The following is a 27,070-nucleotide window of genomic DNA, read 5'->3' on the forward strand; positions in this document are numbered from 1 at the left end:
GGGTAAGGAGATGGCTAAAGGAGAGTGGTTCCCAGCAAGCAGGACCAGAGCCCGGGGCCGTGGGGCAAGATGGCCGGTGTATTAAATAGTAAATATGTCTAACCATCTGTTTTACATTTTTCTCTGTCCTGTTGGTCTATTTTTCTGCCATAATTCATACCACAAGTCTGTTAAATACTCATTCACTCAGCGACTGCTGTTTTTGATGTTACAGACCTTTGTAGGAAGAGGAGGGAATGGAGGGAAGGGCAGGGGTAGGAGAGAAAGGGAAGGAAAGGAAGAAATAATAATTATTATTTTTTAATATTATATTTATTTATTTGACAGACAGAGATTACAAGTAGGCAGAGAGGCAGGCAGAGAGAGAGGAGGAAGCAGGCTCCCCGCTGAGCAGAGAGCCCGATGTGGGACTCGATCCCAGGACCCTGGGATCATGACCTGAGCCGAAGGCAGCGGCTTTAACCCATTGAGCCACCCAGGTGCCCTGGAAGAAATAATTAAGCCTTTAATTTCAGGTCCTCTATGGATAAAAGAAGTATTCCTTAGTGCTTCTTTGTGTCCTGCTCATAAAGGTAAAGCTAACCCCTGAAGAGGAGGCTTGTTTGAAAAAAAAAGTGTAGAAACTGGGAAATTCAGAAGCTCAAGCTTTAAAGTTGCTTAAAGCTTCCATTCTGAAATTAAGGAAGGAAAGATGGTAGTTATAGGATTAGATATGTCAAAATTTTGAATAAACCTGAATTCCTTAATGTGGAAAAAGGGGGCAACACCGAGTTCTCTATTTAGCTCTCCAGCTGTTTGAGCATCCAAATGTTGGATGATACTTCGTGTTTCTAGTTCCTGTATGACTGCAGTTCGTGCCTAGGTGTAGGTGTTAGACACACACACCCCACTTGGTTCAAAAGAATGATGTGTATATACTGTGTTCAGAGATTCTGATCCTTGTGTTCTGGCTGGCTGATATGTTCACTGATACACTATAAAAAAGTTGCAACCAGCTGGTGCAACCACTCTGGAAAACAGCATGGAGGTTCCTCAAAAAGATGAAAATGGAGCTATCCTATGACCCAGCAATTACACTACTAGGTATTTACCCTAAAGATACAAATGTAATGATCCAAAGGGGCACGTGCACCCAAATGTTTAATAGCAGCAATGTCCACAATAGCCAAACTATGGAAAGAACCTAGATGTCCATCAACAGATGAATGGATAAAGAAGATGTGAGATATATATAATGGAATACTATGCAGTCATCAAAAGAAATGAAATCTTGCCATTTGTGACGACATGGATGGAACTAGAGGGTATTATGCTGAGCGAAATAAGTCAATCGGAGAAAGACAACTATCATGTGATCCCCCTGATATGAGGAAGCTGAGATGCAACGTGGGCAGTTTGGGAGGTAGGAAAAGAATAAATGAAACAAGATGGGATCCGGAGGGAGACAAACCATGAGACTCTTAATCTCACAAAACAAACAGAGGTTTGCTGGGGGGCAGGGGGGTCGGAAGAGGGTGGCGGGGTTATGGACACTGGGGAGGGTATGTGCTATGGTGAATGCTGTGAAGTGTGTAAACCTGGTGATTCACAGACCTGTACCTCAGGGGCTAAAAATACATTATATGTTTATAAAAAAATAAAAAACGTTGCAACTTTATCTACAAGGTAAAAATGGATGTATATACAAAAGTTACTAAATGGTAGTTCCAATCCTAAATTAAGCCTTGATTTGACCTTGCTGGCTTTTATTCTGATAATTTTTTTAAAGTAATCTCTACACCCAACATGGGGCCTGAATTCACAACCCAAGATCAAGAGTTACATTCTCCACCAACTTAGCCAGGTACCGCTGTTCTGATAATCTTTATAGATGATCTAAACTGTATAAATCCTTCAGTGATGACGGAGACCAAGGTGGGCATTCTTTTCTTGGAAGTATAGAGTAGGCTGTCTGGCTTCCTAAATATCTTGCAATATCTTAAGTAGTTCTTTTCTTTTCTTTGTAACCTCATGAATTTTCTATCTCATTTTGATAGAAAATTCTGTTCTACTTAGCTGAGCTCTGCATGAAACAGAGCTCACGGGGTGGTCACCAACTCACCAGGAAGACTGGCTCCAAGTGCCCCTAAAAGCGGGGAGGCACTCTACCCCTCCTACTTAGCTGTGGCCAGACTGTCTTGCCCAATTAACGTAAATTCTCTGGTGTATAGCTTGGCAATTGTCACTCTGTTCCTTCCATCTTGATGGAAACAGTTGTGATTCGGTGAAGCCTAGAAAGGTAACAAATCTTGGCAAGGGCTGGTAGAGGAGGGCCCCACGCAGGGCCTGCCACGGAACGTCACTCAGGTATTTAGATATCCATGTGGTATGCCCCATACTAAACAGAGTTTACTTTATATATTGCAGAACAAATAATGCGAATTTTTAACCTGATATTATGCTTTGTTTGCAAAATCAAAAACCGGGCTTCTTAATAAGATTTAATGTTTCCTAAATGTTCAATAAAGAGAAAAGTTATGCAACAAATTTTATTTAGCATAGTCAGTCCCAACATTCAGCACAAAAAGTTTACAGAGGATAGAAAGTGCATTAATAAAAGCCAGTCTTTACCAAAAGAAAACAGAAAATATATTATTGATTCAAAATATTTTACACTTGAATGATAAACTGCAATAACTTATTCTGGGCACCTACTGATAAGAGAAAGAAAGAGAAGAAAAGAATGCTTTAAGAAGAGCTCAATCTCCAGCTGATATCAGAGAAGTCAGTAGAGGTCACTGAGACCGGCAGTCTTTCTTGCTTTTTGCATTAGTGCCCTCAGCTGGAACTGTTTACGGGACAGAAGACGTACATGCTGGGAGGGGGGGAAAAATTTCAACAGTTTAGAATGGATTTGACCCACACATGAAGTATCATACAGTTTGTAACCTAGATGGGATCTAATTAGCCATCTTCCTTTGGAACCAGTACTTCATTATATGGGGGTTTTTAAACTCACTAGGTTGACGCTGGCAGGCTGTGTTAAGGAAAGTGACCTTCTGAGATCCTATGAAGGATTACGTTACAGGGAACAGTATGACCTTATAGGATCTGGCTCAGGAGTTTGAACTACATCTTAAGATAAACCAAGACACCAGGAGAACTTGACCTACGATCCTATCAAAAGTTCATAAAATGATAGCTCCAATTATCCCCAGTTGTCAAAAAGCTGGGGAGTGAGCAGCATAAGCCAGCTTTCGTCCCATGCCTAGCAATAGCTCCTCTCTCTGCCCTCTCTGGGTGCACCTTTCCCTAAGCTATGGCACCCAAGCAGGGGAAAGTGTACAGAAAGGGAGTCTGGGGTCTTATACCCAGACATTCATGTGCGTGCACCAGGCGACCAGCCTTGCACGTTTACTGAAGCAGCAGCAGCAGCTGGATCAAATATCCAAAGGGCTGCCACCATTAGTCCTAAAACCACTGTTCATGACCCAACAGACAGTACTGGCTCCCTGGATCTTCACGTCTCTGTGACAGTAATAAGCCTCAACAACCTTCATGCAGAAGGACTCTGGTGCGACCAGGGCAGCCTGATACTTTGCAGGGCTGTTTGATCTAGGAAAACGGGTCTAAAATTATGCAATTCTAACAAAATAGGAAAAAACCAAACTCTCAAATGGAGGTGGCAGTCAGCAATCTTAACTGAGGTGGTGTCTGACCAGAAAGAACCAATGGAAATCTGACTGTTCCTCCAGACCCACCCAGGTACAGCAGTACGAGAGAAGAACCACGTTCCACTTCCTGCTGGCTGGGGGTGGGGACTGCGGCCACTAATCTACCTTTCTTCCTCTCCCAGATGGATCCTCAGCCCTGGGTAGGTAAGACGATGCTGCTCACAGCCACAGATTTCACTGGCTCTCTTTGGGAACACAAGGAATTTTAACTTCCCCTACAGAGAAACCCTCCTGGTTTGTGGCTTTCAAGGTCAGTGCCTCTTTTAAAACATGAGTTCTGAGATCCTGGAAAGCAGACTGAGGAAGACATACCTTTAGGAAAACATCCAGATCTATTACTCCTCGCCTCAAGGCTTCTCCCAGGTAAAAGATAGTGTCTTCAATAGCATTTTCCTCTGCATACAGATTTAGGATCTGTTTGTATAGTGGGGCTGTGGGAATGATAACTTCATCAATATCATTGTTTTCAGACTGATTTTCCATTTTCTCCAGAGCAGAACTGAGTTCTTCATCCTTCTTTCTCAAAAGTTCTATGTTTTTGTCAACCTCAGCCTGAAAACGAAATAGTCCAAGCATGATGATTTCATATTAACTGTACATAACTCTCTGGTCTCAACTATGTAACTCCACTTTATAGAAACAGACCCGCAAAATAACAAGGCAATACTTAACTCACGGTAGAGGTGAATGTTTGAAATAACATACTGGCCAAAGGTAGAGGAAAAGGGTGATGGAAGATGCTGAGTAAGAACAGAATAATGTTGATAACACCCTGAGCTAAGCACTTCCAGGGGCAGTGATCAGCTCGTCACTTCTCAGTAACAAATGATCTTGTAAACCAAGCCATCAGACAAGATACCTTCCAGCAGGAGGTTCCTCACATGAAAATTATAAAAGCGGTCTTTATTCCAAGCCAGTGGGCCATGCTACAGAGGGCTAACTTTCCCCTGTCTAAGCAGCTCAATCCACAGAACCCCAAACAGCTGAACTTCAGTTATGAGCTACTGTAGGTGGCAGGTGCAGGCTGGGAATTGTAGTGGTGTCACTTTCCTGCACTTTTTTTTTTTTTTTTAAGATTTTATTTGACAGACAGAGATCACAAGTAGGCAAAGAAGCAGGCAGAGAGAGAGGAGGAAGCAGGTTCCCTGCTGAGCAGAGAGCCCTGATGTGGGGCTTGATCCCAGGACCCTGGGATCATGACCTGAGCCAAAGACGGAGGCTTTAACCCACTGAGCCACTGAGGCGCCCCACTTTCCTGAACTTTTAAAAGTCTTAGGCTACTATTGTGAGGCTGACTTTACACACTAGAACCATTTTGCAGAACTCACGTGCACACACAAACCACTGTCCCCAGAGCCCTCAGACACATCTGCTGGAATAAATTCTCCCTTCGTGGGACTGAAAGTGGCGAGGGAAGCTGGCACTTCTGTCATGCCAGTAGGCCTCTACTTCATCACTGAACAAACAAGTCACATGGCACAGCAGTCTGATAAAAGTTCGAGGAAGCTGAAGAGCGAAAGGCTGCATATACCCTAGATGATGGAGGTAGGAGGGCTCGCTGAAGATGCTTTCAATATAGTTCAAACATCTGGAAACAAAAAAGAACTGACCCCTAAGTCTATAGCCACGGTCTGCAGACCTTCATCAGGGCGCGGAAGTCTCTCAAACTGTTATCTCCTGGCTACTGTCTGGTGACATCAAGCATGAAACAATGCTCCTTTGAGTCAAGCCGCAGCCCTCAGAGTGAAGCTGGCGAATAGAGAGATGTTCTAAATACCCTCCACCTCCTAAAGACCAAGCTGCAAACACAGGCTCCTCTTCTAACGAAGCCACAGAGAAGCTATATTCAAAAGCTTAAAGGCACGTATAATTTTCTGAACTCTTACGAAACCCACAATGTGCGGGGTAAACGAGGTGCGGACATCTAAAATTCGCAACGATTCAATGAGCTACTTACTACTTCTTGATCTAAACGGGTAACCATCTCTTCCAGTTTCTGATGACCTTTTTTCAGGTCTTCCTCTGTTCGTTTCAAGGCATTGAGCTCTGCCTGGGCACGATCCATTTCCTCCTTCATCCGCCATCTCAGCTTGTCACTGACCGCTGAGATGAGAGAGGCTCGGATGGTGTCCTCACTGATGGTGCCGTCCCGACTGGGACCTGCAGGGGAAATGGCAGAAACCACTGGCTTAGTTTCCCAAGCACTTTCTATTCCTTTCACAGGAGCCTTCAGAAAACAGGACAAAATGAGTTGACACTTTCAAGTGGGAGGAAAGAGAAATTTTCCAGTAAATGTTATAATTCATCAAAAAAAAAAAACCACATTAAAATCTGAGTTGATTCAGAAATACTTTCCCTGTGAGAGATTACTCTGAATCCATATTTACCCACCTTCTCTGACAGCTGAAATAATCTGAATAAGCTGAAATAAAAGACAGGGGCTATGTCCCTACAGATTATAACCATTCCCTGATCTCCAACAAATGGGACAAATTTATACCAAAGAAAAACATCTAATTCACGTCAAGTGCATTCTCTGGTTGGCTAAGCTAAGGGAGACAGGAACCTACTGCAGAGGCCAACAAGAGGACTGAGCACAGGCAGTTTCCTCGGTGTAAGGTTAATACAGCTTCCCTTGTACAAGACTTTTACTCCATTACCCTTAACCCAAAGAACAGGAATGAACAGATGAGCAAGAGAGTGATGTATATCACACTCAGTTCTGTGTATTCTCAGATTCTTTACTATTCTCTTCAAAACATCCCTTCTTCATCAGTGTCTTACAGAATTTCCTTGCATATTTCAGATCAAATAAACTTATCACTCCGATATTTTCTTTAATATTTTATTTATTTGACAGAGAGAAATCACAACTAGGCAGAGAGGCAAGCAGAGAGAGAGGAGGAAGCAGGCTCCCTGCTGAGCAGAGAGCCCGATGTGGGGCTCGATCCCAGGACCCTGGGATCACGACCTGAGCCGAAGGCAGAGGCTTTAACCCACTGAGCCACCCAGGCGCCCCAATCCCTTCCATACTTTCTTCAGAAAGAGGGATGGATACTCTTTATGACGATGAGTGTTCTTCAGTTAGAGTCCTAATTCAGCAAATGCATACATGGTATTTTGATTTTCAATTATGCTTGATGATAGAATACCATGTGAGGAATTATATTTATCTGTCACTGCCTAAAATGTTAAAAAATGAATACAGACTTACAGAGTATCATGTCCACTTTGTGCTGAAAATTTTATCCCAGCGACACAGAGTTATACGCCACAGGATGAAAAAACCCCAAAACAACCCCTTAGTCTAATGTATCCAAACTCTTACCTCCACGTTCCCATCCACCACAGGCCTGGTCCCTGTATCAAAAAAGCACACCACTTCTCGAATGCAATCGAGCTTTCCCAACAATAGGCAGTCAGCCCACACCTGCTCTTCGGTGTCCTGTGTGCTCCCAGTTCTTGCCATTACTAATTAAAAACTCCACTTTTTAGTTAGTAAAGTTGTCTTCTTGCAGAAGCTCGTTTATACCAGGTTACCCTGAATGCTTTTCTGGCTTTCTGTAAATGACAGCGGGACACACTGGCATTCTCTCTGGTTTCATAGGTTTGAAAGGAAGAGTCTAAGTCCAAACAGTTTGGCTTTTTTCTTTCTTTCTTCTTATTTCCACCACAGAAGAACTTTTTTCTTCCCCCTGACTTAGGTTTTCTCCTTGCAAGTGAAAATGAGCGCAGACAGTGTCTCCTGTGACCAGATTTTCCTGAAGAGAGTCCTTCATCCATCTGTCCTGAGGACACTGCATGCACACAGTGACAGCCCAGAGTCAGACCTCCTGTGTGCACTAATTTCTCCCTACGAGGGCCTCCCTCTTTCCTGCTAGAAAACTTCTGCCAAAGAGAGCTCAGACAGTATTCATCCTACATGGTTCACAGAGAAGTAACTGATACCTCCTATTTTATTATTAACAACCAAATCTACAAGGTATGTTCTTTCTCGAATTCATTTCTGATTTTACAAAGTATTTCAGCTTATTTCGTATTTCTGAAAAGCAGAAGTATTAACTCTTTCAGGTTAACTTGTGCTTTGGAATTCAGAATGGTAAAGCCAGAGGGCAACCACATTTCCCCTATGAAAACTGAAGTCTTATTTTTCACATCTTTGGCCTCTTAATATCTAACCTTTCTGAAGTGTTCTCATCAATTTCCCAACTACTGCACCATCTCCAGGCTCATGCTCCTAATTTTTCTTGCGGTTTTCCTGTCTGACCACCTCTTTACTAACATCCTCCCCTACAGAGACCAGGATGATCCTAGAAACCTTCCCCAATTACCAAGATCTCCTTTCATTCCTTCTCGTCCCCCTGACCTCCCTTTCTCCCACTCCTGTTTCCTGGGAATACCTGGCCTCGGCCTGGACTTCTCGCCATCTCCTAAGAGCGTACATGGTGGTCCACCAAGGTGGCCTCTCTCACATTCTATCAGACCACCAGGACTCCTACCTCCAAAGGCCTCACCTTACCCAAGGCCTCAATCCTTCTGACTCTTTCTTAAAACTCTAGCCTCCTTTTACCTTCTACCCACAAGGCAAAAACCCTCAGGACATCTTTGAAGGATTGAAACCACCAGATGGGAGTTTTCCACTCTTTTCTCCCAATCTCCTTTGGAACAAGAATCCTAACTCCTGGGGCGCCTGGGTGGCTCAGTGGGTTAAGCCGCTGCCTTCGGCTCAGGTCGTGATCTCAGAGTCCTGGAATCGAGTCCCGCATCAGGCTCTCTGCTCAGCGGAGAGCCTGCTTCCCTCTCTCTCTGTCTGCCTCTCCATCTACTTGTGATTTCTCTCTGTCAAATAAATAAATAAAATCTTTAAAAAAAAAAAAAAAAAAAAAAAAGAATCCTAACTCCTTTAACTATGGTCTGACTCCTCACCGTTCAAAAGTATTACCCTCCCTTTCTCAGGAAGACAACCTGCATTCCTCTAGATCCTTCTGAAAGACCAGCTGCTTTTAAGCTTCCATCTGTTCTTCCTACTCTGATTAGTCTAAACACAGTGTCTTGCTTTTTCTACTCTGCTCTTGGCTTGCTTGCTTTCATCTCTCTTCCTAACCCCAAACCTTGGATAATCTTTGAAACTCTATTCTCTCTAGTTCTTTCTTCCTGAGTTCAAGGCCAGTCTTATCCAACATTACTCTATGCACATTCTCAAGGAGGATAATACTGCTTCTCTCAGGGGATGGAAACTTCTCTTAGGAAGTGAAAAAATCTTGTTCTTTTTATGTACAGAGTGGAAATATATGTAAACAGATATATAGTATAATTTATGGTATTAACAGCAGATATACAGTATAATCTACGGTATTAACAGTTCATGGAAGGGAAAGAAAAAAAAAAGTCTAAAAAGGCTCCTGAGGAGGAAGATGAAGAAAGAAAGGTTAAGAAACACTGCTGTAATTCATCTGTGACCTTGCTTTTCTACTAGCTACTGTAAACTTCTACCTGCTGGCCTTGTTCCCACACCCAACCGCACCCCCAAAATTATGGTATCCATTTGCTGCAACACTTCAATTATACTAATCAAAACCTATGAAATGCAAAAACTTCCTGAAGGCCTTGTAAATGACCAGGGTGGGCTAACTACCTGCCAGATGATCCTGCAGAATTTTCTCCACAGCCAGCTCTAGCTCTTAACAAATTCTTGTCACTCTAACAAACAAAAACAGTTTAATATTCTTAAATATCAGATTTCCATCTTCTCTCTACCATCAAATATGGTTAAGGCTAATCTCCACTAGTGATCTTTCCTCTATTAACCCTAATTTCCACTAATAGTTCTTACTAAATTTATCAGTTTAAAAACATACTTTGAACTTTAAAAAAATACCCGAGTACAAAAAAGACAAAGGTGTATTTTTAAAAGATTAGGGTCTGCCCAAAACTTCCGGCCTGATACCAGTTTTCAGATCAGGGCAACTTGGATCACTGGAAAAGGAGGCCAGCACCTGGGCGGGGCTACTGCTTGGGTTACAAACCAGGAACTAGGGATTCCTACACTCTGAGTTTTTGTTTTCCTAGCAGCAGAGAATAGGTTAGAAACTTTGGTTTGCTTATCAAAAGGGGTAGGGTGTTACAGAAACAATTTGATGTTTATTGCACTTGTATTAAGTTGTTTCAATGACATTTTTTTCAGATTTGAATACAATTAGCCTATTCCCTACATTTTTTAATTTGTTGTGCCTCCTTGGCAAAAATGGCAAACCAAACCAAGTCAAAGAGACTGAACTCTTGGTAACATTTCCTGGTAAAAATGTGGCTGTCTTTTTGCAGACAGGAACAGTTATCTGTAAAGAATTTGACTTCTGAAGGGCTTGGCACTGAACTGTGATAGCTGTTCAGGCAGAGTTATTTGAGTTAATGGAAGTAGTGAGTGTTAAAATCTGCAATGTTAAGTATTTTACTCATTTTTTGTATCTCAACACTCTTTCAAACACCTGTCCCTTTAAGGCAGTAGAGTTCTGTGGTTAATCATCTGCAGCAATTAAAGTGTTCCATTTATCTGTATAGAAGTTATCTGAAATAATAAAGGATTAAGCATATTCTTTTTTTTTTTTTTTTAAAGATTTTATTTATTTATCAGAGAGAGAGAGGGGCAGAGAGCGAGCACAGGCAGGCAGAATGGCAGGCAGAGGCAGAGGGAGAAGCAGGCTCCCTGCTGAGCAAGGAGCCCGATGTGGGACTCGATCCCAGGACGCTGGGATCATGACCTGAGCCGAAGGCAGCTGCTTAACCAACTGAGCCACCCAGGCGTCCCAAGGATTAAGCCATATTCTTATAACTAGTCTGGATTTTTCACACACAAACACATTGTTTTGTTAAAATTATTACCTTAAAATGGATCAACTTACACTGATGTGAAGTTTTCAAATTTCTTTTAAAAAACACATATTTAATTCTGGAATTTATATTGTTAGGAAATATGTTAAAGCAAACACTATCATACAGCACCAAATAAGGTCTTCCAAATAAGTCTCCAGCTAAAGCCACTAACACTCAAAAGGGGAACCAAGCTGACCCGCAGCTGTTGCCTGGCTTTCCATAAAGGTCACAGTTCACCTGAGGAGGGTGGGAGTGCCGAGATTAGACCTTGTCCTTTCCTCTGCCACACAAAGACCTTACTAAGCGGTGTATTTAAACATATTAGGTTCACCTACTTTGTAAAAAGAAGAAAATTTTAGTTAAGATCTGGAATATGAATGCCAAAAAAGAAAACCTATTAAAATTCAAAATTCGATGAACCTTGACACTTTAAGGGATTGTTTAACACAAATAAGAAAAATGATTGGTGGGAGATTCTCATCTCCTTGATCACCTTTCAAACAAAAAAATTTTCTTGCCCTCAAAGAGAAATTTTAATTTTCTTTATACCCACTATAACAAGCCTTGGATTAAGTAGTTTGTGGCAAACGGCCATACCTCAAGTTCCCACACACTGACCTTTACCCATGCAGAGTCAGATTTCAGACGTGCCCTTCTACAATTCCAGATGAGCAGCAATGAAAGGGTAACAAAGATTTTGAGAAACAGTCCTAAGCAAGACCTCATTGAAATGTTAGGTAGGATCCAGTTACTGAACTTGAGCCTTAGGAACTAAAACATAATTAAAAAAAAAAAAAAGTTTTTTTTTTCTGTTATGAAGAAACCAACATACTACCCAATGGACCTGATAATTCAACAAATAATTTAGGCCCATGTCTTCAAAATGCACCAGTACAGACCACCTACCTGATTTAAAAAACTAAACACTTAAGACAAACAGTTTTATTTATCTCCTAAGAGTACTTATTGAATGATCAGTTTCATTAACTCAAAAAGTTCATTTATATTAGAGAATCCACGGTAGTCCCAAAGTACAAGATAACTGAACAGTGACCTTTAAAAACTATTTAAACCAAAACGAGGGGTGCCTGAATGTCTCAGTGGGTTAAAGCCTCTGCCTTCAGCTCAGGTCATGATCTCAGCGTCCTGGCATGGAGCCCCGCATTGGGCTCTGCTCAGTGGGGAGCCTGCTTCCCTCTCTCTCTCTCTCTGCCTGCCTCTCTGCCTACTTGGGATATTCTCTGTCAAATAAATAAATAAAATCTTTAAAAATAAATAAATAAAATCTTGGAACAAACAAACAACAAAAAACCAGACTGTGGAGAAGCGCAAAAGCAAAAAAAAAAAAAAGAAAAAAAAAAGAAAAATTCTGATTTGGAAAGTGGAAGTGGGTTTCCATTTGAATACAGTAAATGTTAATGATATACAATTGCAAAGACACACCTACCCCTTCAGTTTATTCGATTTCAAGGAACCCTTTTGCAAAATGTGAATTAGCTACGTGATTCCTTTCAGGGATGAGAATTTTTTAAAGATTTTATTTATTTGAGAAAGAGAGAGACGAACGCACAAGCAGGCAGAGGAGGAGAGGAAGAAAAAGACTCACCAATGAGCAGGGAGACTGACTTGGGGCTCGACCCCAGGACCTTGGGATCATGACCTGAGCTGAAGGCAGACACATAACCAACTGAGCCACCCAGGCACTCCTCAAGGATGAAAATCTTAACAACAGATCCAAAGTGTTGAAAGAAGAGATTCTATTCTGGGTCAAGCATTAGGTTAGAAGCACCTCATTTTGTTAATTTGTCTCCTCAAAGTTTCAAAACACTAAGTAAACCAGGGTTGAAGATGTCTGTAATCACTCTCTGATAAAAGGACTCCACTGAGATGAAATAAACCTGGAGATTCTGGCACAAAGGAAGTAGGGCTGATAGGACACCCTCTGATAAACTTCATGAAGGAGCCAATTAGCTCACTGACTTCACACGCAAATTCATAACATGGGAAGGTTTCACTGAGTGGCATCACACTGTTCAGAGGACTACACTGGACCAACTATAGTAACATTCTTGAACATCTGCTTGATAGCCTTCAATCTTTTTTTTTTTTTTTTTTTAAAGACTTTATTTATTTATTTGACAGACACAGATCACAAGTAGGCAGAGACAGGCAGAGAAAGCGTGGGGGTGGGGTGGGGAAGCAGGCTCCCCGCGGAGCAGAGAGCCCTATGTGGGGTGATCCCAGGACCCTAGGATCACGACCTGAGTGAGCCCAAGGCAGAGGCTTTAACCAGCTGAGCCACCCAGGCACCCCAGCCTTCAATCCTCCTTAATCCAGATTAAAATATCCAACAACTTTATCTCCAAATCAATGCCACCCAGATGCACCACAGGCAGCAGCTGGCAGATGGCGCCATGCATGAATCCAGTGAGTCTCAGCGGATCCCACAACATGCTACCCTTCCCTTTCCAGTGGAGTCTGGCATTGTCCACTGAAATGCCCAGTTGTGGACTAAAGGTTCTCTTGAGTACCCATCTGTCAGCCCATAACACATACAAATGACCACACATCCATACCTACTTCGGCTTTCTTCTGGCATCTGCTATTAAGAAAATGTGAACAAGTATTAATACTGTCCTCAACTTGGCGGCAGTCAAGTCATTTTAAACCTTTAAAATCAGAGTCCAGGTTCTCTTATAGTTTTGGCAATGCCAACTTGGTGAAAATTACATGCCTTGTTCTAATAAAAGTGTTTCACTCTTAAGGAATATATTCTAATCCAAAGAAACAGAAATTTAAGTTTTTAAAAAATTTAACTTTTACCCTGTTATCAAGAAAGTTTATCTTCCTTCTGATGCCTTTGTTGACAAATAATGCTTAGGAGGGACAGAAAATCTACGGAATGTTTCCAAATTCCACATCTTTTCCCAGTGATTTTCTAGTAGAAAACGTTTTTGATAATTACAAAGATGATACACAAAAAATACACCTGGTCCTACAATGACTTCTAGGAAAAATCTGAGTTACAGATCACAGCCACAGCTTTTTCTTCCCTTACATAAAACAAATACTATTAAGATATCACTACATTTGCCCAGACCTGATGAAGCACCATCGACAGGTTTTTCATTATTTCACAGCTGTCCCTAGGTGAGCTACCATAGTGCCCTCAGTGAGCTCCAATCTCGCAGCAAGACTGACTTTAGGTCAGGTTAGGTGGGAAGCTAGCTAATAAAAAAGCTATAAAATGAACAAAAAAAATTCTGGTTTTCTTTTAAATGTCGTTTAAACCCTTGGGGCACCTAGGTGGCTCAGTCGTTAAGTGTCTGCCTTTGGCTCAGGTAATGGTCCCAGGGTCCTGGGATTAAGGCCCACACTGGATCCCTGCTCAGCAAGAAGCCTGGCTTCTCCCTCTCCCACTCCCTCTGCTTGTGTTCCCTCTTTCGCTGTGTCTGTCAAATAAGTAAATAAAATCTTTAAAAAAAATAAAAAGAAATAAAACCTGCACTAACTGGAATCAGAAAGAGCTATTTTAAGTTCCAGGAGCTGCATCCATGCCCCTCCTCCTTCAATACTTTGTCAGAAGAGGTTGCTATAAAGAATGCAATCTCCAGGGGTGTTTGGGTGGCTCAGTGGGTTAAGGCCTCTGCCTTTGGCTCAGGTCATGATCCCAGGGTCATGAAATCAAACCCCCCATTGGGCTCTCCACTCAGTGGGGAGCCTGCTTCTCTCTCTCTCTGCCTGCCTCGCTGCCTACTTGTGATCTCTGTCAAATAAATAAATAAAATCTTAAAAAAAAAATGCAATCTCCATTCGTTTATTTTTAAAGATTTATTTTTTGAGAGAGAGCACACACTTGTGTGGGTGGGGGGGAGGGGCAGAGGGAGAGAATCTTCAGGCAGACTCCCCGCTGAGTAAGGAGCCTACTGCGGAGCTCTCAAGAACCATGAGACCCTGACCTGAGCCAAAAACCAAGAGCCAGATGCTCAAGCAGCTAAGCCACCCATGAGCCCCTCTATTAATTCATTTTTAAACAGTTCTTTTATTTCCGTGCTGTTGGGATGGTTAAATACCAACATTTGAAAGATATCCAAGCCCATAATAAAAAGACCTGTGTTGGGATGCCTGGGTGGCTCAGTCAGTTAAGCCGCTGCCTTCAATTCAGGCCATGATCTAGGGTCCTGGGAAAGTGTACCTCATTGGGCTCCTTGCTCCGCAGGGAACCTGCTTCCCTCTCCGCCTCTGCCTGCCACTCTACCTGCCTGTGCATTCTCTCTCTCTCTCTCTGACAAATAAATAAATAAATAAATAAAATCTTAAAAAAAAAAAAAAAAAAAGGCCTATGTTAATGATGCTTTCAGTCAGGTGCTTGTTTTATACAATAAAATCAAAATCTATGCAATGAAACTATCAAGTTATATAAAGAACAAGGAGATTAATACATTCTCTCTCATGGCCTCAGTAGTACACAGACTAGTATAAATTCTGGTTACCACAGATATATTGAGGAAACACTGACTAGTTGTGAACTCTAAAATCCAATACTTTTATTGTTGTTTTCCTGTATGAGTTTTGAAGTCCAACAGCACTGTGCACAATGTACTACGAGAACGATGAAAAAAATCAAGTAGGCAAACAATGAAGAGAAAGAACAATACATATTAAAGGATAGCCAAGATTATCATAAAATGTTTCTAGCCTAAGAAAGTACTCTTTTTTTAAAATTTAATTTTTTTTTAAAAAAAGATATTTATTTATTTATTTATTTGACAGAGAGAGAGAGAGAGAGAGAGAGAGCTCACAAGCAGGCAGAGAGGCAGGCAGAGAGAGAGAGAAGGAAGCAGGCTCCCCGCCGAGCAGAGAGCTCCATGCGGGTCTCGATCCCCGGACCCTGAGATCATGACCTGAGCTGAAGGCAGTGGCTTAACCCACTGAGCCACCCAGGCACCCCCTAAGAAAGTACTCTTGAAAAAATATATAAATTTCTTTGGTAATCTGTTTGAAAAACATAAACATTAGATGTGATTTTAAGTACACCATTTTCCCTACATCCCTGTTTTCTGGATATGTGGAAATAATCTAGTTTCAGCTATAAAATGCTTCACACCTGTGGTTTAAAATGAGTTAATATATAAAAGATTGTTACAAACTGAGGTTCCCTAGAAATCAAAGGGATTATACCATTATAATCTCAATGAAAAACAGTGACAAACAGTACTATTCTCATTTTGTTGATGATGCCTAAACCAAAATGGAGAGCTTAACATGATGAAAGATCTCCCATCATTAGGTTTCTAATGCAAATCCTTTAAATTATATTGTAGAAAAAGAGCTACATTATAGTAACTTTGAGAACACTTTAATAAATTAAAACCATGCCACTAGGGCTTCAATAACTAGGCTGTATCAATGGCAAGAACAGCATTAGAAAATTCTTTTAGGGGGGACCGTACTTATATCAGATCTTGGGACGGTTATAATTTATCAGGAAATATAACAGAAAGATGAACTTCTCAAGCTCCTACATTCATTTAGGCACTCAGCAAAATATTTATTGAGGAACTTCTATATATAAAGCACTATTCTGCATGTTAGCAGGTTGGGGGCAGGGGTTGTTGGTGGTAGCTGATTGGTCAGGTAGGCATGCCTACTGCTTGCAAAGGAAACAGGAAGTGGATTTCTTAAGACAGAAGAGTAGTAGAGAATGAGGTTAGAGAAATAACAGGGGAAGAAAGCAGGATCATGCAGGGCCTTCCAGGCCTAAGAACTCTGGATTGAATTCTGAGTGAAATGGGGACACTGCCAGGTTCTGAGCACAAAAGTAACATTATTTATGCTTTTTTAATTTTTTTAAGTTTTTATTTATTTATTTGACAGAAAGAGAGCACAAGCAGGGGGAGCAGCAGGTAGAGGGAGAGGGAAAAGCAGGCTCAGCAGGGAACCTGATACAGAGCTCCATTCCAGAACCATGGGATCTTGACCTCAGCTGAAGGCAGATATTCAATGACTAAGCCACCCAGGCACCCCTATTTATGTTTTAATAGAATTACTCGGGAGTAATTAAAACAGAGTATATTAAAAAAAATAATAATAAAACAGAGTATAGGGGCAAAGGACAGACACAGAAACCTTTTGGGAGGCTTCTGGAATAAATCAGATGAGAGACAATGTAATGACTTGGATTCACACTGGTTATGATCAGATTCTAGATCTATTTTGATGATAGTAGGCTCCTGATGAGGAATCAAGGACGATGCCAAAGTTCAGAGTACTGATGAGTAGTTATCAGTGGAGATGGGGAAGCTGTGTAGAAAGATTCAGCGTTTAATTCTGGTCATGTTGGGCTTAAGATGTCTATTAAATATCCACGTGGAGATATTAAGGCAGGTGCTCTAAGGATCTGGAGCTCAGGAGAAAAGTACAGGCTGGAAGTATAAATTTGAGAACTGTGGGCATAGAAATGGTATTTAAAGCTAAGATTGGTGGAAATCACCAGGAGAATGAGTACAGAGAATGCTAAGGACTAATAACTGTGTCAAATGCTACTGATGGGCCAAGTAAGTGGAGAAGAGTAATTACCTGTTGGATTTAACCTTGTAAAAATCATTAGTGACCTTGACAGAAGCAGTTTTAGTGGGATGGTATGAAGGAAATCCCAAATGGAGGACTTCATAAGAGAAAGAGAGAAGAGGAATTGAAGATGGAGTATGGATAATTTGTCAAGGAGTTCTGCTTGCAGACGGGAATGAAGAAATGGAACAGCGGTGAGAAAGTGGAATTGAGAGGAGGAATTTTTAAGGTTAGTTTAGGGCATATTTTTTTGTGTGTCGATGAGAAGTAATCCAGTAGAGAACAGAAACTGATGATGGGAGGGAAGAAATGGTGAAACGACTGGCCCCCAATTGAGGGAGAGAGGATGAGATCTTGTAGACAAAAGCAAAGATAACTGGCCTGTGGGAGAAGACAGGTGTGATGGTACAGTGGTGGCAGACAGGCATGCAGCGGGGGGTGGGGGGTTGGGGGGGGGTGGAAACCTGTACAAATTCTTGTATTGCTTAAATTTTCTCAGCTGAAGAAAATGATACTTCAGGCACTCTAATAAGCAACACTAAACAGCAACAACTACTGGCCCATGATTATGTGCAGCAGACCCTGTAGTCGTGCTTTCTTTCTCCCTAAGACGTTCATGTGTTTTTACATATAACCAGGCTATGGAAATCTAAGTGCCTGTTAACAGTTCAACACATACAGAGTTCATCAATAAAAATATGTGACCCAGGAAAGACTGAAGAATCAATCATTTATTTGTATGCCCTGATAGAAGGCTCATTTATATAATGATAAATCACCTACTTCAAGTTTTGGATTATAGGATATTGACCATTAAGAGTTCTCCATAACAAGGAAGAATATTCTAACATCTCATGTGTGAAAATGAAAGGCACTTTTCACAACAGGAGCCTCTGACTTTCCTTATGGGAGAAAGACAGTTTTGAAGGGTACTTACCGACAGTGGCCACAGGAGGCTGGGAAGGGTACTGAGAACTTGTTGTGGCAGGATACTGACCACCAGGTGGGAAAGGGCAGCCTGGGTAACCGCTGAAAAAAGAACAAAACCCATTCAATGTTAAGACGACTCAGTACGATAGTATCTTCAAGAACCCCATTCAGGAAGTTAACCTGACCTGCTGTTTTATCAGTTAAGGACTTTTAGAGCTCCAGGTGTCTATTCAAGCAAAGTTCTGTAAGAAGTTCCATTAATGACACTGGATTCACTCTTAAGTAAGTGGTCAAAATACTCTTGCTTGGCCCTGTTTATTTGATGGTTGTCTTCACTGGGAGAAGAGAAAAACAACTAGTGTATTTCTAAGGGCAGCCAAACAGCATCAGAACTGGAAGCAACCACAATTTGTGAGAGAGCTTTCCCATTCTGGTTAATGAACATATCAGGAAATTATGTTATTCAGTTTTTACCTATGGTTCACTGACATCCTTTGAGAGCACCTGATTTGAAAATTCTCCCCTTTAAATAGTTTTAAGAATTTTCTTCTCACTTTATGGGTAGTCTCACTCATGTATTCTTATCAGAGTCAAAAGGAATTTTCCTTATAAGTATTCTCCTCCAATCTGTTATCCAACAGTTTTATAAACATCATTAACAATATCCCTGACAAATGATCATCTTTCTCTATTGAACACTAAATAGCATTTTGACTGAACTTCCACCTAATGGTCCTAAGTTTGCATTCTGGAAAACCACTTGAATAGCAGAAGACTTCTAACATCAGTCTTCTAATCTCTTCTTTAGGTGAAATCTTTTAAATTCTTTCAACCATTATTGACAGGACATGATTTCCAGGTTTAACAACTTTCCTCTGAATGCTCACTAGTTTGGAAGTATTTCCCTTACAATGGAGAAGAAAAGTAAAACAAGATGATCACTAGTTACCTGTTAGTTGAACAATAAACCTGGATTAGTTGTCAGGTCTATGACATTGGCAATTCTGATCAATATGCCTGCACAAGTCCATTAAAATTACTGAAACTTGGGCGCCTCGGTGGCTCAGTGGGTTAAGGCCACTGCTTTCAGCTCAGGTCATGGTCCCAGCGTCCTGGCTTCCTGCTCAGCAGGGAGCCTGCTTTCTCCTCTATCTCTGCCTGCCTCTCTGCCTACTTGTGATCTCTGCCTGTCAAATAAATAAATAAAATCTTTAAAAAAAAAAAAAATTACTGAAACCCAGCCAGTTCAGAGTCTTGGGGCAAGAGCTCTGAACTGTGAGTCAGTAATGTCTTTCCACTGTAGTGACTCAAAGACTCTACTATTTGTACTAGCAGCTCACACTTTACCACTTGTCCCCAACAAAAAAATTTTGTAGAGCTTGTTGAAATCACAATACTCTCTCATCTTCAGTAAAGGCAAAATCAAAGAAAAAAAACAGCAGGCATTTCTGTTCTTAGCAGATACATGCCAAAAGCTACCAAATGCTGCTTTTGTTTCTGGTCTCTTTGGTAACCCTGCTACCACGGTGCCAGGAAACAGTGCCAATCTTACTGAAATTTCTGAATCTGTGGTTTTGAAACTGGGATAAATGTGCTCTTTTTTCCTGGGGTTATTCCCATTTTGCATACCCCTTTAAAGATAATGTATGATCATATTGCTGTATTTTTCAGTAACCTAGTATAAACCTTTTCTAGGCCTATAGACATTAACCTCCAAGAACTCCCTTGGCTCTAGTTTGCTCAATTTCTTCTTCATAGTTATTCTCTAGGTTCAGGGTTAATAATTTTTCTTGAGTAAAGAACTGAGTGGTACTATTTTCTATCTTTGAGTACTATTAAACAACTTGTTCTATGTAGCACATCTTTTTCATACTGAAGAGTCCTTTGAAAATGACGTATTTAAAAAGAATTTTCCAACACTCGTATGTTTCTTTTTCCTTATGTACTCCTTCAAATGTAATAATTATTATATTTAAGGCACTGTTTCTAAGTGCTTGAGGTAGGAGCCTTTAAGGTATGATGAATCCGTTTCTTCCTCAAGATGCTATCAAAATGGCAAGATCCCAGTAAATAATCCTGATAGGACCAAGGAAATAAGAAATGCTAAGTAAAAATTCAGAAGATACAGAATGGAAAATCGTTATCAGCTAGAGGAGATGAGGGAAAGTTCTGGGAGATGTGTAATATCCATGAATTTGCACCTTTACTCTCTTTAATTCCTTTACTCGTAACCCCACATTCTTCAAGCGCATTAGAGTGTTTCCTTATTCTTCCTGGGGCTTTTGGGGGCTTTCACACTTTGCTTACATAAAATGAGGCGGCTGGACTTGAGAACTGGAAAGTATCCCCTCCGTCACAGGATGTTATAACTCTCTGCTGCTCCCTCCATCTCTAAACACTGAATTTCCTTCTTCAAGGTCCTCCATAAACCCGTTCATTTATGAAGCTATCGCTGAACTCCCGCCACCACAGCAGAAGTCACCTCCCTTCTGAAGTTCTATTTATCATAGCACTTACCATTGTCTGTCTTTTCTGATACCAGGAACTGGTTTCTAGTATCTTACTACATGCATGCTAGTACACAGACCCAACTGGAACAACCATTCTTGACATACCTTTTAGCTTCCTTGTATACACGCTGCAGGTGCTAAATTAAACTTTCAAAAGATCTTAAGATTTGGAAGAGAACTTAAAGATCATCTAGTCCAACTTTCTAGAGCAAGAATAAAGACTCTCATATTCATTGTTTTAAGATAAAGATTCTTCTTGAGTCACTGATTTATTAATTCTCCTTTAGGACAAAGGGAGAAGAGAAAGAGGTTCTGAAGCTCTTCTGCCAAAACCTTTTATATACAGAAAGATATAGATAGCAGTTTGAATACAGTTACCCTTAACAACTCACTGGCATATTACTTATATTTTGATATTTAAAGTTACATTTCAAAGGAAAAAAAGACATCAGATTCTGGAAAATATCTGTCTCAAAAAGGAACTTCTTACAAATAACCTCATAAAAGACACTTTTACGGTTACCTAAGTGAATAAGGTTTAGAGTTTTGTCAATATTTTCCAGCTTCATTTTATCTACGAGTTTCTCTGAAAGGGCTTTATTGTTGAGAAGTCCATTTCCTTACTGTACTTCCAACAACCATTTCCTATGTCCAAAGTTCCTTCTTACTACCAACTACTCATTGTAAAGGCTTGTAATTTTAAGGCTTCAGACAAGAAGATTCCATTTCTAGAACTTAGCAGAAAAACAAGTGCCTCAAGAAATCGAAAACTTATAGCCTGTTTATAAATTACAATCATATAGGAGTCTTTCTTTATCGTCTCTGACAGATATTCATCTAGTCTATGCTTACCTAACATGACAGAATGCTTCCTATACAGCGCGTCTCTACAATTAGGAAAGATCCAGAAATAAGTACGACTGCTAAATTTAACTTATAGGATCGTGTATATTATACATGTACATATATCAGGTGTTTGAGAAATCTGGCTATATTTATCTGTGAAGGTTATATGAAGCTATAATGAGTCAACAGGGTGAAAAAATTTATTGTTAATAGTTAAAGGAACCAGAAATCTCATCTGGACACCGGTACATGCCATCTTGCATTTTAAGTCAACCAGTAGCTCTAGATTACCTCTGAAAATACACAACTGAAACATGGGTCAATAGTTATTTCTCATTGATTTTCCAATATGTCTTACTCATAGACTGATCTCATGATTAATTTAACCTACCTGAGTTATGGTATTATCAAATGATTGACAGAGGTTGGTAGTATATGCCGTCTATGAACTATATGAATAAATAAGACTGACCCCATCATGTGAGCCATTAATCCATTCCTTGTAATTTATGAAAAAATTAAGTTTTTTTTTAAAGGGTATTAAAATATAGGGGCACGTGGGTGGCTGAGTTGGTTGAGCGTCCAACTCTTGATTTTTGGCTCAGGTCATGATCTCAGGGTTATGAGATCAAACCCCACATTGGACTCTGTGCTGGGCGTGAAGCCTGCTTAAGATTCTCTCCCTCTCCAAGAAAGAAAAAGGTATTAAATTATTTTTCTTCTTGGTCAAATTCATTTTGATTAGTATTCTATTAGCCTTTCAGCTATCTACACTAAATATAAAAAGTTATTAAAAGGGAAGCAGAGCAAGGAAGGATTTCAAAGTCCAAAACCAATCAAGATCATTGTCATTATCTCACTCCTTCCTTCTCTGTAAACAGAATGAAGCTACCTGTACCCCTAAAACAAATAATCATTATATGTTAATTAAAAAAAAAAAAGAATGAAGCTACATTTCTCTAAAATGGAAAAAATTCCTTTGGAATTATATACATACTATAAAATTTCACCAATAAACCAAGTCTTACCTTCCATTAAATTGCAACTACGTTTACTTTAATGCTCTAGTTAGCACCCATTATTTCAATTCTAGATCTAACAGAATTTCTAATATAATTATTCAAAAGATTTTTCATTACCTGGGATTGGGAGGATATCCAGATGGATATGCAGAGATTCCACTTGGCATGCCTGGGATATAGGAAGCTAAAAATAATTTTTAACATTTTAAAATAGTATGCATAGTCCTGGATATATAGGCTATCCAGTAAGACATTTATCATTGTCAAACCACGGGAAAATTTCATACAGGTAAAGAATTCAAATCTCAGCACCAAAACAAAACAAACACTGCATCCACATTAGTTCTTCACTGCAAGCAGTATCTTCAAATCAGAAAATTCTCAAAGCATTAACTATGAGGCACGACAATACACAAGGAATAACCGGCAAACAGGTCCACCTGGTCAGCTCTCTGCACTCTGAGTCTGTAACCTGACACAGCAGCTGGTTCAAATGGAATTTAGAGGAAGGTAATTCTGCCCTCCTCTGGTCTAAGGTCAGCTTCTTAGAAAGCGCCCTCTTTATTCTATCTACAAAATCTTTTGATATTTCTTGTTGACCCATCGTTGACCAGTTTGCACAGGTGGTTTTGTTGGCTTGAATGAGGACTTTAACAGACTTCAAATTGCTATAGGAAATCCTTTCAAAACATGTTCAGCTAGGCTGGTTAAAAACAAAGCTTGGAAGTAAGAGGGGAAAAAAGTTCAAATCAAGCAAGCTTAAAGAATGGTTTTTATATTTTTTAGAACACTAAAGACCTTGAACTGGTCAGTGGTGCCAAAAGGCTAATCAACAGAGAAAGAAAAAGAGAGTTTTGACTTTAATTGGAAATAACTTGTCTGAGAATCAGTTTATTCTCAGTGAAATTTTTCTCACTGAATACAATGATGAATTAGCTCCTAATCCAATCAATAAATATTCCAGTGCTTCTACATAGCCAGCACCAGGAATCTGATTAAAAAAAGAAAGAATTGGGGCGCCTGGGTGGCTCAGTGGGTTAAGCCGCTGCCTTCAGCTCAGGTCATGATCTCAGGGTCCTGGGATCGAGTCCAGTATCAGGCTCTCTGCTCGGCAGGGAGCCTGCTTCCCTCTCTCTCTGCCTGCCTCTCTGTCTACTTGTGATCTCTCTCTGTCAAATAAATAAATAAAATCTTAAAAAAAAGAAAGAAAGAAAGAATTCCTGGCTTCAAGTTGCTCATGGTCTGGTGGAGGAGAAAAGCAAGGAAGAGTAATAATACAGAGTACTATGTGTTATGACACGAGAAGTACAGAGTAATACATAAATAAATAAATAAATAAATAAACACACACACACACACACACACACACACACACACACACACACACTCATATAAGAGGCAACCAATCTAAACCTAGGAGGTGGGGGTAAATAAAAATGATCTAGTCAAGGTATGGTATATAAAGGCTTAGATGGCAAGAGAGGTGGAGCCTTCAAGAAATGAATTTTTAAAGCACAGAATGTAAGTGGGTAGAAGAAATACACCCTGGGATCTGACCGAGGGCATCAGAAATATTTACCAGAGTGGCTGAGCATACATCTCCAAGTATCAAGGTTTACAGTCTCCCTGTTAAGATGAACTACAGATGTTATAAGTAAACTTTTTCTTAAGTAAAATGAAGCTAAGATGATGTTCAATGCTATTTCAGAAAGGGAAAAAAAAAATCCCCAAATGTCTAAATTACTGAATCCATAAGACATTTTTTTCCTCCTGGGCAAAGCACAGTTGATCTTTAAGAACATCAAAAACACAAGGCTACTATTAAGTGTTAGCAACATTCACGGTCAGTTACTACCCCTCCCTCCCACGCTAGTTTTTCACTGTACACATAAACTACCACTTCATGTTTACGAGCAATCATAACCATGCACCAAATTTTTGTAATCAGATGCAATTTTCTTTTCTAAGGTTCTGAAAAGATACCAATTCCACCAAAGCCTTCAAATTTTAATCCTTATAAACAACAAATGTTATTTGGATCCAAGACTATCAAGGAAGAAAATGAGGTAAAGTAATTTTAGAGCCAGAATAAAATGGGATACAAATACACGCAACACATGGGGCTATTAATAAGGATCAAATAAGAATGAATATCAAGTGCTTAGCTGTATCTCACAGTTACAAATCAATAAATGTTGACTATTACTGTCAGTTGTCAAAATGAGGTCTGGCCATTACATTTTTTAATATGACGCACTGCTAGCTCAAAGTCATGCTAAAATAGATCAAGAAGTGTCTCGAGTAATGATAAAAATAACAATAGTAGTATATAATTTCTGAACTAGAAGATAATCTTCATATAAGTATATATACTGGGGCGCCTGGGTGGCTCAGCCATTAAGCGACTGACTTTGGCTCAGGTCATGATCCCGGGGTCCTGGGGTTGAGCCCCACATCAGCTCCCTGCTCAGTGGGAAGCCTGCTTCTCCCTCTCCCACTCCCCCTACTTGTGTTCCCTCTCTCACTGTGTCTCTCTCTGCCAAATAAATAAAATCTTAAAAAAAAAAAAAGTATATATACAAATTTCTGGGCTATTCCTTGGTTATGTGTGTGGGCGAATGCAATTTAGACTTCTATCTCTTTATACTCATACCTACTGGTAATTGATATTGTTTAAATGTATAAAACATTAAAACTGGAATTGAAGGATAATAAATTGGTCTCTGGTAGTAATTTACTTAAATCAGCTATAGATTGTTTAATGTGATTAAACAGCGAGTACAAAATTGAACTGCAAAAATAATCTCTTTACTGTGGTCTCTTTCTGGAATGCTGCCCTTCAAGTGTCAATATAAAACTGGAAGAAATTTAGGAAAAAAAATATTGCTTAGGAGACTGCCTAAATTTCTTAAAAGGTTATCTTTGGTTATTGGAGCAAATAAACATGAATGGCAAACTAGGAAATATTTGGTATTTCAAACTTAAAAGAGAGGTTGCTAAGTACTAGAGTCAACAGAATTTATGAAAATTCATCAAAAGATGAAAACGAATTTCTGGCCCAAAAGAATCACTAGAACTTTTAATGAAACACCTACTGATTCCTAAAACCGAATTTACTCTGTGAAGGCGGGGTAGGAAAAGGAAATAGGTTCAGAAAGTTCTTTCTGTTAAATTTCCATTCAGCTTGTGAGTCAGAATGTTCCTCAAGACAGAATAGATTAAAAAGGAAGAGGATAACTCTCAATAGGAGAAAAATGAAAGCTCACATAATCTAACTTAAATTTTGCTTAATTATAACCTTGAACAAATTTGTTAAAAAAAAAATTAGGGGCGCCTGGGTGGCTCAGTGAGTTGAGCCTCTGCCTTCGGCTCAAGTCATGATCCCGTCCTGGGATCGAGCTCTGCATCGGGCTCTCTGCTCAGTAGGGAGCCTGCTTCCCCCTCTCTCTCTGCCCACTTGTGATCTCTGTCAAATAAATAAAATTAAAAAAAAAATCTTTAAAAAAAATTATAGCTCAAAACAGAATGAAATCAATACAGGTTTAGTAAAGTCAAAACAAGTATAACCAACTCTCAATTATGCAGGGTTATTTGAAAGTATCAATAGGAATTACTGGGGGGAAAAAAGAGAAAGAATAGAGATAACATTTAGCAACCAGGGAAAATACTGACTTCATGCTTTCACCCTCTCCACACCAGGGAAAATCATGAATTGGCTGTACTAAAGAGAAGGAAGCTGGGAGCTAGAGGTTCGGCTGTGCTACAGCCCGACCAGCAGAACGTGAATGGTTTAGTTGACTCTAACTGATTCTCATTTACAACCCCAGTACAAAGCAAAGCAGGCTACCTTTCGAGTTATATCTGTTTCCAAACTGATGATATAAGGCTATTCCATGGCATGTATAATTAAAAAATTTAAAACAAAAATTCTAGCTCTATTCCAGCATCTTTCTCTTCCATTTTGGAATCTAGCACACCCATAGTTAGATTTCTACCCACAAACAAAAGCCCAAATGCCAGTCTTTGGTTGGAATCTGTACATGCAGATGTGTGGCCTCAGAATACCTCCCAAAACTCCGCTAACCGGGTAAGCTAAAAAGTGAAGTCATGAAAAAAAATATCTTTACAAGGTTTTGTGTTTTGTTTAGGAGTTTAAAAATCAAACTTAATTATACTTACTATTTGGTGGCCCAGTTGCCTGGTATGGTGGATAAGATGCCGAAATAGTAGGACGAGAGAAGACTGGAGGTTCATCTCCAAACACCACGATCATGACCTGAATAAGCCCCAATAAGTCAGACTGTGGCTAAAAACAGAAAACAAATTAAGTCAGCTATAGATTTTGCATTTTAAAGATTGGTCAGAGAGAGCAAGAGCATGCATGCACAAGCAGGGGGAGGGGCGGGAAAAGAAGCAGGCTCCTTGCTGAGCAAGGAGACTGATGCAGGATTCGGGGATCCCAGGACCCTGTGATCATGACCTAAGCCAAAGGCAGACGCTTAACCAACTGAGCCACCCGGGCACCCCTCCCACTGGACTATTACGTGGGCAAGAAACTTCTAGTGTTAAGCCTCTCAGCACTTTGGGGTTTAGGTTTTAAAGCAGTTAG

At 40.1% G+C, this 27,070-nt stretch overlaps 1 protein-coding gene across 6 annotated transcripts in view; it reads right to left on the reverse strand.

Moving 5' to 3' along the window:
- Positions 1-2,510: 2,510 nt before the first annotated feature.
- Positions 2,511-27,070, reverse strand: part of TSG101 (tumor susceptibility 101) — a 42,403-nt gene continuing 17,843 nt past the window's right edge. For 2 of the 6 annotated variants that reach the window (XM_059137915.1, XM_059137949.1), the window contains 6 exons: positions 26,641-26,767; positions 22,579-22,645; positions 18,091-18,182; positions 5,671-5,873; positions 4,026-4,265; positions 2,511-2,854 (listed from right to left, as the gene is read on the reverse strand). In XM_059137915.1, coding sequence (XP_058993898.1) covers positions 2,765-2,854; positions 4,026-4,265; positions 5,671-5,873; positions 18,091-18,182; positions 22,579-22,645; positions 26,641-26,767 — 819 coding nt within the window. In that variant the 3' untranslated portion in view covers positions 2,511-2,764. The remainder of the gene's footprint in view (positions 2,855-4,025; positions 4,266-5,670; positions 5,874-18,090; positions 18,183-22,578; positions 22,646-26,640; positions 26,768-27,070) is intronic. The other 4 variants (XM_059137943.1, XM_059137933.1, XM_059137926.1 and 1 more) reach the window with 4 other exon arrangements.

The sequence above is a fragment of the Mustela lutreola genome, chromosome 1 (genome assembly GCF_030435805.1).
Source record: "Mustela lutreola isolate mMusLut2 chromosome 1, mMusLut2.pri, whole genome shotgun sequence".
NCBI lineage: Eukaryota > Metazoa > Chordata > Mammalia > Carnivora > Mustelidae > Mustela > Mustela lutreola.